Consider the following 13107-nt stretch of genomic DNA (forward strand, 5'->3'; position numbering starts at 1 on the left):
TGAAAAATATTTGTGGTAATATTGTAATAAATTATGAGTTTAAGGACGGCTATTTAGAAGACCATTGTAGTTGAATGATGTACAAAGATGGTCTTTCAAACTCGTCTTTGTATTTTTATGGCACTGAGTGAGGTGGTTCACTCTCTCTGCCTCTTTCTCTTCTCTGTTCCTAGAAACAAACCATCATCTTCTTAGATCTATACCAACGTCGAAGGAAATAATCTCTTGCCAAAAGCAAAACCCTAAACACTTCCTCCGAGTATTTACCAGAACCATAGTTTTTAAAAGCTGAGAGCGTCAAAGGCACAGCTGTCGCGTGGGAAGGTCCCAAGTAAGTGTCTTCTACTGATCTTTGTTTATTTTATAGCTATTTGTATCAATTGCAAGCATCGAGCCATCTAATGGTTTAATCCATGTATTATGTTTGAGACTTGTGCTTTTCTTTGCATAATTTTTAATCAATAAAATTCCTTTGCTGCAGTGTGTGCTAGAAATTAAAAAGATCATTGACACCATTGCCGAAGAAGGGGTCTGTGACCTCACTCGTGTCCCTCTTCCCAGTAGAGGAGGTGCAGAAGGTGGCCAAGCGCGTTGAAGACACCATTGCCGACAAGCAGAGCGAAATCAACCGCGTACGAGGTTTTGTCGTCGACAAAACAGCCTCATCAACCTTGTCCACAAGCTCCTTGAACAGCTCTCCCACGACATCATGGTAATCAACAAACAAATCCTCCTTTTTCACACATTTCAACTTTCACATTCATTAACTTGGTAGTGGGTGTTTAGGTTCCGTTTGGGAAAGCAACATTCTTCCCAGGTCGTTTGATTCACACCAATGAGTTCCTGGTATGCACTTTCTTCCCTTCAATTCTTTGATTTAGTGTGCATTTTCTCAGCATCAAGAGGTTTTGTTTTGTTTTGGTTGCTAGGTTCTTTTGGGAGAAGGATATTATGCTGAGAGAACTTCGAAGCAAACCGTTGAGATTTTACAGCGAAGAGGGAAGTCCTTGGATTCGCGGGTTGATTCTCTTGAGGCCAATATCAAGGACCCAGAAGCAGAGGCTTCATTTCTCAATGCCACGGCTTCATTTTTGGTTGCTAGGTTCTTTTGGGAGAAGGGTATTATGCTGAATTTTTAATGCTGAAATGCTGAATTTGTTCTATGTTAATTTTTCCATTAAAAATATTGGGAATTTTGATTTTTTATCTCAAACGTGTAGAGAGACTCGAGAGCCTGTGACCGTCAATTTTTATGTGTACAATGGAAGCAATTTTTCATGTTAATTCTGCAGTTCAATTCAACTTCTAATTTGTGATGTCTATCTTATCAATTATTTTATATGCATTATTATTATTATTATTGGTTTGCTACCATGGAAATGACCTATCAGGGAAGGGAACAGAGTGAAATAGTAGAGAGATGGCAGGTGTACTCCTTCACCAGATGTGCCAAGTTTTACAGTAATTTATGGATGAGTAGACAGCCAGGTGAATGTACACTTTTATTTATTCTTTTGTGGTAGGATTTGAGGACAAGACTCAATATAACTACTCATTGAATCACTGGCTGATTGAAAAAGAAAGATAAGAAATCTTAGCCATATATATTAAGATTAAGTGATTTCTATGATATTAATTAATTAGGTAAAAGGAACATGGGTGTAGATATTTTCAACTCTTAAAAAGCTTCACGAATCTCACAGCTATTGGTGCAACAGTTTTTGCATATTGAGGTAGAGAACCACTTCAAGCATGTTCATTTGCTACTCCAAATGCATTTGTACCTACTTGGAAAAATTCTGTAGACCCAAGAAGGAAGGTAATTAATGGACATTGCTTCTTCTTTTGATATGTAGGATTCTGAGAGTGCCCGAATTTGGGATTCTGAACTAAAATGGCATCTATAGTTTACTTATTAATAATTCTACTTATTTCTTCAAAGCCATCTATATATAGTTTACTTAAGTGTGTGAATTGTTATAAATCATCACTTACCTGTTATGTGTCCATTGTTGCCCCTATTATATTTTTTACATCATATATATATGCAGGATTATGGTAGGACTACCATCTGGGGAGAACACGGAAAAGATTTTGAGGAATCTTTTGGCAAAAGAAAAGGTGGACAACGAAGTTGAGTTTAAGGAACTTGCAACTATGACAGAAGGATATACTGGAAGTGATCTAAAGGTTGCTACTATTCTTTTATATTGTTCACATTGGATATAACACTATCTTGTAACAAGTGTTTTTTGTTTATTGTGCTTTTAATTATATCATTTATTCATTGTCAACCTGTCCATTGTAGAACTTGTGCACAAATGCTACTTATCGGCCTGTTAGAGAGCTAATTCATCAAGAGAGGCTAAAGAGTCTGGTAAGTGGCACTTATATAATTTATTTTGAGTTTAATTGGTATGACTTAAAAAATTCTGCCCTTATATTTATTAAAGATATCTTTCATAGGGGTATTGAAATTTTGAAATCAGATTACTTAACAATATTTAGTTAGTTCGTGCCTGCTTACTAAAATTCATTAATTTATAATACATATTATTGAGAGTCATATGGTGATGGTCTCATAACTCTTTCCTTGCTAATTCAATACTGCTAAATTTTAGCGGTGGATTTTAAAAAAAAAATTACTTTAGATTGTTTGGTTGCTATTTTTTAATTTATTAGAGGAGACTTAATTCATTTAATTGAAATTGGTTAGTTAGTTCATTAATTTCTGGTTACCACTTGGAGTATCACGGGGTATTGAGGACATGTGGGAAACAATTTTTTTATTGTGTATAATTTTCTATTAAGAGTCTAGGAAAGTAAATAAAATAATAATAATTTATTTAAGTTAAAATTAGTTTATACGTAAGTTAAAAATATTTTTTAAGAAATTAGTACAAGAGTGTCTACAAATTAATTTATGTAGAAGCTAATTTTAGTTTATGAAAAATGGAAAAAATTTATTTTATTTTATTTTTTTCTTTTGCAAGTGTTTCTAGAAAAATTTACTTAAACATGCTCTAAAGAAGCTAAATCTACCATTTTATGATAATTCTGGCTAGAATAGAAAAGTTGCATACAAATAAAAAAGTTACTACATTCTTTTTCTAGAAAAAAAAAAGAAAAAACAATGATACATGCCTAATTTATTTTTTTTGTAAATGAAGTTGTATGAGAAGGGCACTTGGTGTGGTGGGTCTTCCTAATCCATTGAAGAGAAATTATTAAAATATGAAGTCTGCTCTTATCTAAATCACCCTTATTTATCCAGATTAAGATAACCTTTAGTAGAATATAGGAAGCTGCAAAGTTCCTTCTTTTGGGGTAGAGTAAATTCATCAATTAGGAGTTGGTGAGAGAATGGAAGCCACGTAGCAGAACAAATCAAAGGTGGTGTTGATTGATTCTTTGCAGTCATGGGAGTTCCATGTCAACCAAGCCTATAATCAGAATACTCCTGTAAGACACTCATTTTATGCCAAAGTTTGGGTCTTTTTTATTTTTTCAACCCTGGTCTGGAAAGAGTGTGCAAAATGGGCATTTATGCTTCAAGTTATTTACAAAATCCATTTTTGACTAAGATTTTGTATTTTTGGTTTTCAATGTTTGTTTTAATTTGTCTTCTTGTTCTTCCTTGTGGATATGGTATATTAACTTATGGCTTATGTATTTTGTGGGATCGATGGATCAATATGGGTTGCTGATATATATTATTTTTAATTACTTATATTTATATTTACAAAATCCATTAATATTAATTGTAATCATGCTAATATATATTATTTTTAATTATTTATATTTTTTCTGATGGGATATCAACCAGAAAAAGTATAAATAATTAAAAATAATATTCAATTCAAAGACGGTGCTTACATCAGTACCGTCTTTGAAAGTACGCATTCTTAGACGGTGCTTACATCAGCAACGTCTTAGAATGTCTATTTTCAAATACGTTGCTAAGGTAAGCACCGTCTTAGAATGCGTACTTTCAAAGACGGTGCTTACCTCAACAACGTCTTTGAAAGTAGGCATTTAAAGACGGTGCTTACCTCAGCAACGTCTTAGAATACCTACTTTCAAAGACGTTGCTAAGGTAAGTACCGTCTTTGAAAGTTGCTCACTTTCAAAGACGGTGTTTTGGGACCCGTCGTTGAAATTTTTAAGTTTTGACGACGTCACATTCAATGACGTTCAAGAAACAACATTGTATCCCGTATTTGACCGTCGTAGAATCGCTTCTTTCTAGTAGTGTATGTTGTACATTTTTTAGGGTTTTATTTAATATGTTATATATTTTTTTAATATTGTTTTATTTAAAATATTTAATATATTTTTTTAACATTTTTTTATTTAATATATTTTGTATATTTAAAATTTATATAATATTTTAATAAAAAGAGATACTAAAATTAAAAGGAGATACTAAATTTTTAAAACACTTTAATTTAAAAATCCAAGACATTTAAATGAAAATTGCATGTTTTTTTAACAAAAAAATTAATAATGAGATGTTGTCTCACAACGAGTTCTTCTAGATATTCGTCAAGATCTCTCATCTTATTGCATTAGATTTGCATGTGATTGTTATTCTCTTGTTCTACGATCTTTACCTTCTCTTGTTCTTGGATGACCACGTGTGATTGTGTATTGTTGTTGAAGAACATGATCACCACCGTTGTCATCATCATCATCATTGATATTATCATCATCATCCTCCTCATCTTCGTGACCCATGTCACGCATTTGAGTAGGTAATAATGGACAATAACAAGAACTCGATGGTGGTAGATTCTATGCAGATGACAAAGTGTTGAAAGTGGTGTCAAACCTTTGTGAGACTCCATCAAAAATATTTGAGATAGAAGGAACTTAAAATGAGTATTGAGGCATATATGATGAGAACCCTAATGGTTGAAAACTTTGTTGACATCCTTAAGGCATGTACCCAGGAAAACCAATTGATTGATATTGTGCTTGTGATTGATAATGTTGGGGCATATATCTAGAAACATGTATCAGAGGTACACTGGATTCAACATATGATTGATGTTGGTGATGACCAATATAATACTATGAATTAAGATTTATGAAGTTAGAAATAATAATGAATAATAATAGAAAAAATTTATTAAAATTCTAAATTAAACTTACAACCTCAGGAGATCGTGTTCCCTCATGTGATATATATCGTCGTCTAGTTCGACGTATATACCATTGCATGTCTTCTCAATTTTCACCAAAAAGACCTTGGTCCATTTCACTGTGAACAATATAATCATTCCAATGATTCCATTTGGCAATCCAGTGGCGATGATGGTGAGGCCAAAAAATATTTGTTCTCCTTCTCATAACTATGTCATGGAGTTTATCTAGGTTTGGTGAGTTATATGGAATAATTTGTCACATTCCAAATTGTCTCATCTCATGACCTTGTTTGTTAGATGTCTTCCACAATTGCAAAACATGAGAGGGACTTTTGCCCGAACAATCATTGATACCTCAACATAATTAATGAATGACCTTATTTCTAGTGTGCCATAAGGAGTCCACAAGAACGGCAAGACATATATTATTATTGTCACATATTTAAGTTCGAATAGGAAATAGAAAAAAATACTTAATATGAAAATTAAGAAATGAACCTCAATCATATGTAGTCTATCTAATATGACGCGTATCAATCTGACTAAATTGGTGGCAATATTTGTTTTGGTCGTCAAACGAGACCACCTTCGTGCAAGAGGAAATCCAAGTTCTTGTACTTCTTCCACAAATAGGTGATGTATCTTCGGGGCAATACATTTAATGTGGTCTCACACCCATGATTGTAGCAGCAACAAACATCCACCGATTTCTGTTTGTTCAAGCTTCACAGCCCGATCTAAAGCTCAAAAAAGGGATGCTAATACTGTTGCACCCCAACTGTAATGACCTGCCTCAGTCAAATTCGATAATAAAAGGAGATACATAAAACGAACTACCTGATGTATCTGGTATCAAACAGCCGCCTATCAACATCATAATGTGAGCTCTAGCATGTTGTGCAATGACAACATCATCAACATCAACTAGAAGTTGCTGAAATTTTTTTGCCCAAGCAGCTAAAATAAATCATTTTACCATTTATATACTTATCAGATGGAGTGTCCCCTAGTAATGCCTAACAAGCAACATGTACATAACCGGTGATGATATCAGTTACTGGCAATCCATCAATCTTCAAGCCCAACTCCAGGGTCGCATCTTGTAAAGTTATGGTTGCCTCTTCATGTATAAAATGAAATGTGTGAGTTTCGGTTCTCCAACGTTCAACCAACGCACTAACCAAATGCTGGTTAATATCAATTTTTTTGACATTTATAACAAGACCAAAACCAGCTAAAGTGATTAGGTTTTTGACACGATTATCTATCTGATCCAAGTGTGTAAAAGCCCAAACAGAATTATACCTCGGACAAATCATTCTCTCTTGGCCTTCCCACACTTGATTCGAAATATGGTTGTCTTGTAAGCACAACAACAAGCCATCAATAGGTCTAGGTTGTGCATGTGTCATTGGTTCACAATGAAGGAAACAAGAAATGGATAGAAGGATGAAAAAAGTGGGATGTAGACAAACAAAAACAAGCTTCATGAGGAAACTTAGGTTGGATGAAAATAAGACAGGAGAAGAATGAAAGTGCAAGTGAATAAAGGCACACTATATTTATACAAGCTTCATGTGAAATGCATCACACACTTAATGAGTATTGCTTTTTTTTTAAAAGTGTAGGCTTTGGATAACTTACTTGTATAAAGCCTATATCCATCACGTGGAATGCAATATACACAACACGATACTATTCATGGGTTTGATGTTTCAAGATGCATGCAATATTTGTCTTTAGCCAACTTGATTGGACCTCACACATTTAATGGTTTCAGTTCGCGAGATGACAAATTGACATGCATTTGAGTTAATGTTGAACTTAGTACAACCATCAAAACTTTCAACCAGCTAAGATTTGGACTTTTTTGAACACGTAGCCTTGGTGTCTTCAACTTATTCATCAGCTGTAAAACATGCACCTAAACTTTCAACCTACTATTTTTCTGTCATGCTTCACGAGTATGATACTTACTTTCATGTAAGCTACCCTCTGCAATATTCAGCAGCCTAACGTGTACTAGCATGATGCATTGAATGACGGTCCATTAATGAAATAAATTTACTATTATACTATTCATGCATGTGCCATGCTTCACGAGACAACTAAGTTGCTACAATTTTTCTACACTTTGATTCACCGGTTCATTGCGTTCAAATGGCCAAAATGGTGTAATTTTTTTGCATTTTTCTTGCACTTTAATTCACCTATTCACTGCGTGCAAATGACCAAAATAGTTCAATATTTTTCTACATTTTTCCTGCACTTTGATTCACCAATTCTCTACATGCAAATGGCCAAAATGGTGCAGTTTTTATGCATTTTTCCTACGGTTTGCTTCACCAATTCACTGCCAAAATGGTGCAGCTTAGAAGTCGTTCATTGGCCATGACTTCAAAGTCGTGAAGGATGGCACGACTTCACTACTTGAATGGACGGTTGGATGCAATTTCATGCATAATGGATGATGGGATGGAAGGTCGATTTTGGTCCCACGACTTCAAAGTCGTGAAGCAAGTCACGACATCACTATTCATTTTAAAATATTATATTGTAATTTTAAAAGAATATATGTTATTATATATTTAATATTATAACTGTTAACTCTTTTAATAAATTATAAGTGTTAAGTTAATATTATTTTAGGGTTTTAGAAATTTAAATAAGTTATTAGATAATAATATTTTAGAGTTTAGTCTTTTAATAAGTTATAAGTTATTATTATTTTAGGGTTTAGTCTTTTAATAAATAATAAGTAAGTTAATATTATTTTTGTGTTTTAGAAATTTAAATAAGTTATTAGATAATAGTATTTTGGAGTTGTTACTATTATTTATACAAAAATGTTACTAGTTAATTATATGCACACTATACATGAAATGAAAAGTCTTGCTATGAAAATACTATTATTTTCATTGATAGAAGCATATGATTCATTATTCACTATTCACTGTTCATGTTCATTATAAAAGGGAGGTCTGGTTCACACTGCATTTCACGAAGTAACAGTCTTGCATATTTTTCAGAATACAAAAGTATCTGTCATTTTCACATTTCTCTTACCGTTTTCCCGATATATTTTTTTATTTAACGTTAGATACACTAAATTAGGGAGTCTTACCAGAAGGGTGTGTTTTTTTTTCAATTTTTCGCAGTATGGTTTTTTTTATTTAACGTTAGATACACTAAATTATTTACATTTTCACTAATAAGCTACATTTATATTTTTTGACAAATGACTAGTGAAGAACCCATAATAAGAGATAATGCTAGCGACTTCAGTGACGATGAGCAACAACACGATGTTCATGAACATGGAGAACCAAACAATCAAAGTGGGTCATCTTCATATTTTGAAACTATTAGTAGCCAACTTTCAGAAAATCAAGAGTAGTCAAATCCTTATCAGAACAGAGGCAATGCTAGTACAAATAACCTTTATGAAGGCTTGATATTTGAATCAAAACAAGCAGTTGTGGATGCCATTCAACAATTTCATTTTGTCAATTCATTTATTTTTCATGTGGTAAAGAACAAGAGTGACAAGTATGTTGTCATGTGTAATCAATATGGTAATGGATGTAACTGGAGGGTGAGAGTATCGTTAAGAAAAATACACAACAGGTGGGAGTTGAAGAAAATAAATGGTATTCACACTCACACAACTTCTATCATATCAAAAGATCATGTTAGGTTAGACTCATCTGTAATTGCTTATAATATTTTTTATTTAGTGAAAACAAATCTTGGTCTATCGAAATCAAAACCTTGATTGCAAGCATGCTACAATGGTTTGGTTATACTGTTTCATAAAAAAAATATGCATAACTAAATAAAAAGCCCTTGAAATGACATTTGGAAGTTAGGAACAATCATACAGTTATTTGCCTATATGGATGGCAGTTGCTTAACACTTTGTATCAGGTACAATAGTAAGATACAAAACTTCTTCTTCAATGGAGGATGGCGAGGATGAGTCTCCTAAGGTGATTCTTAATCGTGTATTTTGGACTTTTAAGTCATGCATTGAAGGCTTTCAATATTGCAAGTCAATTGTGCAAGTAGATGGAACATTTTTAACTGGAAAATATCGTGGTATTTTGTTGACTACCATTGGACAAGATGGTAGCAGGAACAATTTTTCACTTGCTTTTGCAATTGTTGAAAGCGAGACCAAAGAAGCTTGAATGTGGTTCTTGCATTATATGAGGAAATATGTTACACCTCAACCAAATTTGTGTATTATATTAGACAGGGGAACCTACTAGTAGTTTTGCAATCATAATGAGTTGGGTGGATTGGACCAGATGTTTCCTCTGTGTATTGCATTCACCACATTGCATCAAATTTCAACAAATAGTTTAAAAATGTTGACTTAAAAAAAACAAGTCATCAATATGGGTATGCTTCTAACCATTTCATGCATCAAAAGCTTGCTATTGTTTTATCTTTTTCCATAGGATATGATATGAGGAAACCACGATTTGAGGCAAAGTTTCTTGCAATGCGAGCAGAGTTTCCATAAGCAGCAAATTGGTTGGACCAGATTCCCAAGAGTAAATGGACTCAGGCCTAAGATGAAGGAAAACAGTATGACCATATGACTACCAACCCTGCCAAATGTATGAATTATGTTTTGAAAGGAGCCCGAGCATTACCTATTACTGCCTTAGCCAATGAAATATTTAATAAAATAAATGATTCATTTGTTACTAATGACATGAAAATCATGAATATGATAAAGGCAGGACATAGGTACTTTGAAGACGTATATGTCATGATGCAAGAAAATCAACACATTGTTACCTCACATTATGTTCACATGTATGTTCGAGAAAGAGGGGAGTTTGAGGTTCAAGAAATTATAAATAGGCAGCTTGGTCAACAAGCAATGGCATATACTGTCAAATTGAATGAATGGTCATGTGATTGTGGACAATTTCAAGCATTTCGAATTCATTGGTTGCATGTGATTGTAGCATGTGCTTTTTACAATTTATATTATGATGACTTTGTTGATCTTGTATACAAGTTGAAAAACATTTCAAAGTTTATGAGCATCACTTTCTTTCCCTTTGAAGTGAAGACAAATGACCTCAATATTTAGGTCAATATTTTATGTCTGATTATTCGAAATGACTCGTAAAGGCCAGTCACTACTCGTATAAATAATGAGATGGACAAACCAATTCTAAATAGGCTTAAGAAATGCTCATTGTGTAGAAGTGAAAGATATAATCGTAGTAATTGTCCATACAAACAAATAGATGACCAATATAGTTTCTACTTTTTATGTTTCTCTTTAATTTGTATTGTTCATTCTATATTAATGTATTATGTTGTTTTTAATTTAAAAACTACTTTTATTACTAAATTATTAGATGTTGTTAATAGTAATTTCCTTTAAACAAAATAAATAATATTATTTCATAAATTATAAGTTAATATTAGTAACAAAATATTTTAATATTTGATTTAAAATTTTAGTTTTTAAAATTTAAGTATTTAAAATAAAACAAATATTCAAAAAAATATTAAATATCATTAAGTTACTTTTTTATTTCATTTAAAAAAAACCAAATTCAATAACATTATTAAAAGATTATCTAAATTTTAAATATATAAAATATATTAAATAAAACAATATTAAAAAAATATATAACATATTAAATAAAACCATAAAAAATATACAACATATTAAATCAAACTAATAACAAGTAAAATTAAAAATATTTATTTAATAAATAAATAAAATTATTTATAATTTTTAAAAAATTGAAAGCAAAAGTAAATAAAATACAAGTAATTAAAGCGTAAAACACAAAAAAAAAAATATTACGACTTCAAAGTCGTAAAATATAAAAAAAAACTTACGACTTCAAAATTGTAAAAGAAAAAAAAATAAAAATAAATAACTAACGATTTTGAAGTTGTAAATAAAAAAATATTAAGCTGAAGTTGTAAACAATTTTACGACTTTAGTGGAACAAAATAAAAAATAGTAAGTCATAACAGATATTACGACTTGTAACTCAGAAGTCGTAGCACCTATTACGATTTATCTCATTTTTATAAATAATTTGAAAATGACCCATATGAAAAAAAAAAAAAAAATACCCCAAATGGTAAAACTCCCTAATAAAAATGTTGAAGTAATGAAAGTGAGTACAAACTACTACTAAGTGCAATTATTTTTGGATTGTTTAGGAGTGAGAGAGAGAGAGAGAAAAAGAGAGATATATTTAGTAAATAACATAAATATCCCTATATAAAATGGAGTATTGTTAAAAAAATATTATTTGTAAATAAAACTAATCCACTAAAAATATTTTAATTTAGTTTATTTACTAATTTTTCTTAATTTTTTAAATTAATTTTTAATTTCATTATTAATTCTTATAATAAGAAAATTTTAAAATAAAGGACAAGGATGCATATATTTAAATTATTAACAAAAGACGCGGGAGGTTGATGATATTTGCAGGTTAAATTGTCTAATTTATTCTTTGATATTAAATAGTTTAAGCGAGTTATGAGTCTGATGTTTGCTAACCGAACCAACTTCTTGGCTCAAATTGTCCAAAATTTGAAACTACGCACAACAATCAAAGCAAATTCAATAAAATAATTTCCAAATAGTTTAGAGGGAAATAGGTTAATGTAAACTTTTAAGAATCAAATTAATTAATAGCTTCTGGATTTTTCTGAATTAATAGCATAAGAAACTATTTGTAAAAGGAGTATAATTTAAACAAACAATTGACTCTTTTGTAAGTTTGGATATATACTTTGATGCTTAAATGTACAAAGTGGTCGACAACTTATTTTTTGCTATCAACATATCCATTTTAGTGAAATTGAATAAAATCTTCGCGTCACGGAGTATTCGGTGATTGCAGTGATGCGTTTCACAACGATTCAACGAATATGATCTAAAGAGTAAACGCTATAAAGCCAGTATAATAATAAATGTTTTCAATTTGAGGGATTATATCTGTATGGCAAGTATAATTTTTTCACAACAGAACAAAATTGGAAGAACAAAAACAGAAGTATAAGATAGAGTATGTATTTGATTTGCCATTTTATTCCGTTGAACGTGAATTGCGAAGAGGTGTATTTATGTTAATGTGATTTGAAAAGAGGGAAACAGGCAAAAACAACACTAACAATACTAGTAGTTCAATTTTCCCATAGCAAGTTTTCAAATCCTAGCTAATGTGGAACAAAAATTATGTGACTTACGAATACAAACGAGATTTGCTGAATTCGGCATAAGTAAGCCATCACGTATATTAATTAAGCAAGCAACAAAGAAATCACTGAACATGGACTAATAGAAAAGAAGAACACTATGCTCTATGCTCTAGTGGATGAAATTCACAACCCCTTTAAGACAAGTACCATGGTACATGCTCAAACAACAACTATGCTACTTAAGAAGGCACAACATAGTAGAACACCAACAATGGCACCTGCACAATTCAACCTAGCTGAAGCAGAAGACTTCTTGCCCTCAAACTCTCCTGAACTGGGTGCCGGTGCTGGTGCCTCGGCCTCAAAAGGAGCACCAGAACTCATTGGTTGATTGGCTCTTGGAGTGGGGAAAAATGAGGAAATATCTGGGGCAGTCACATAAGGCAAAACACCAGGAGAAGCTGAAATTGTAGGCTCACTAGTTGAACTTGAACTCACACCCTTTGAATTGGTAAGCAAGATAACCAAAATGGCAAGGTAAAATAATAACTTGATCATAGTAGCAGCCATGAGTCACTAAACTCTCAGAATTTTGGCTAAACAGAAGGGTGCAGAATGAAGATAGTTATAATGGAGTCTAGTAATGTGTTTGTTTCAAGATAAAGATAAAGATATAATATAAAGCAGTAACAATATATATATAGCAGCGTGGATGATGTTGTGACAGTTTAATTTTTAGGTGCATTTGGTGAGCATCACG

General features: G+C 31.9%; 2 protein-coding genes across 12 annotated transcripts; one reads left to right on the top strand and one right to left on the bottom strand.

Moving 5' to 3' along the window:
• The first annotated feature begins 21 nt into the window (after window positions 1-21).
• LOC114400484 (RNA polymerase II subunit 5-mediating protein homolog) lies at window positions 22-10228 on the top strand. Of its 11 annotated transcripts, none has more exons than XR_003663959.1 (9): window positions 22-331; window positions 482-712; window positions 787-846; window positions 930-1488; window positions 1719-1819; window positions 2052-2190; window positions 2309-2377; window positions 3171-3462; window positions 8394-8916. XR_003663959.1 is itself a non-coding variant. In XM_028362957.1 (4 exons), exons 2-4 carry the CDS (start codon window positions 710-712, stop codon window positions 1137-1139), a joined length of 273 nt encoding a protein of 90 aa, XP_028218758.1. In that variant the 5' UTR covers window positions 44-331; window positions 482-709; the 3' UTR covers window positions 1140-1322. The 11 variants fall into 11 exon arrangements, 1 of the variants encoding a protein (XP_028218758.1); XR_003663967.1 differs by lacking the exons at window positions 3171-3462; window positions 8394-8916 and adding exons at window positions 9075-9136; window positions 9611-10228 and having other exon boundaries at window positions 31-331; XR_003663963.1 differs by lacking the exon at window positions 8394-8916 and having other exon boundaries at window positions 27-331; window positions 1645-1819; window positions 3171-3738.
• A 2163-nt stretch (window positions 10229-12391) lies between these two features.
• Window positions 12392-13107, bottom strand: LOC114399659. The gene has a single exon (XM_028361867.1). The coding sequence runs from the start codon at window positions 12915-12917 to the stop codon at window positions 12567-12569; it is 351 nt and encodes a 116-aa protein (XP_028217668.1). The 5' UTR covers window positions 12918-13107; the 3' UTR covers window positions 12392-12566.

This window comes from Glycine soja, chromosome 19 (assembly GCF_004193775.1).
Source record: "Glycine soja cultivar W05 chromosome 19, ASM419377v2, whole genome shotgun sequence".
In the NCBI taxonomy this organism is placed as follows: Eukaryota; Viridiplantae; Streptophyta; class Magnoliopsida; order Fabales; family Fabaceae; genus Glycine; species Glycine soja.

Bases quoted from the DNA above. Each gene is read 5' to 3' on its own strand.
- LOC114399659 (XM_028361867.1), bottom strand. From the start codon at position 12,917: ATGGCTGCTACTATGATCAAGTTATTATTTTACCTTGCCATTTTGGTT.
- LOC114400484 (XM_028362957.1), top strand. The intron at 847-929 runs GTATGCACTTTC...TTTGGTTGCTAG, and splicing joins TTCACACCAATGAGTTCCTG to GTTCTTTTGGGAGAAGGATA.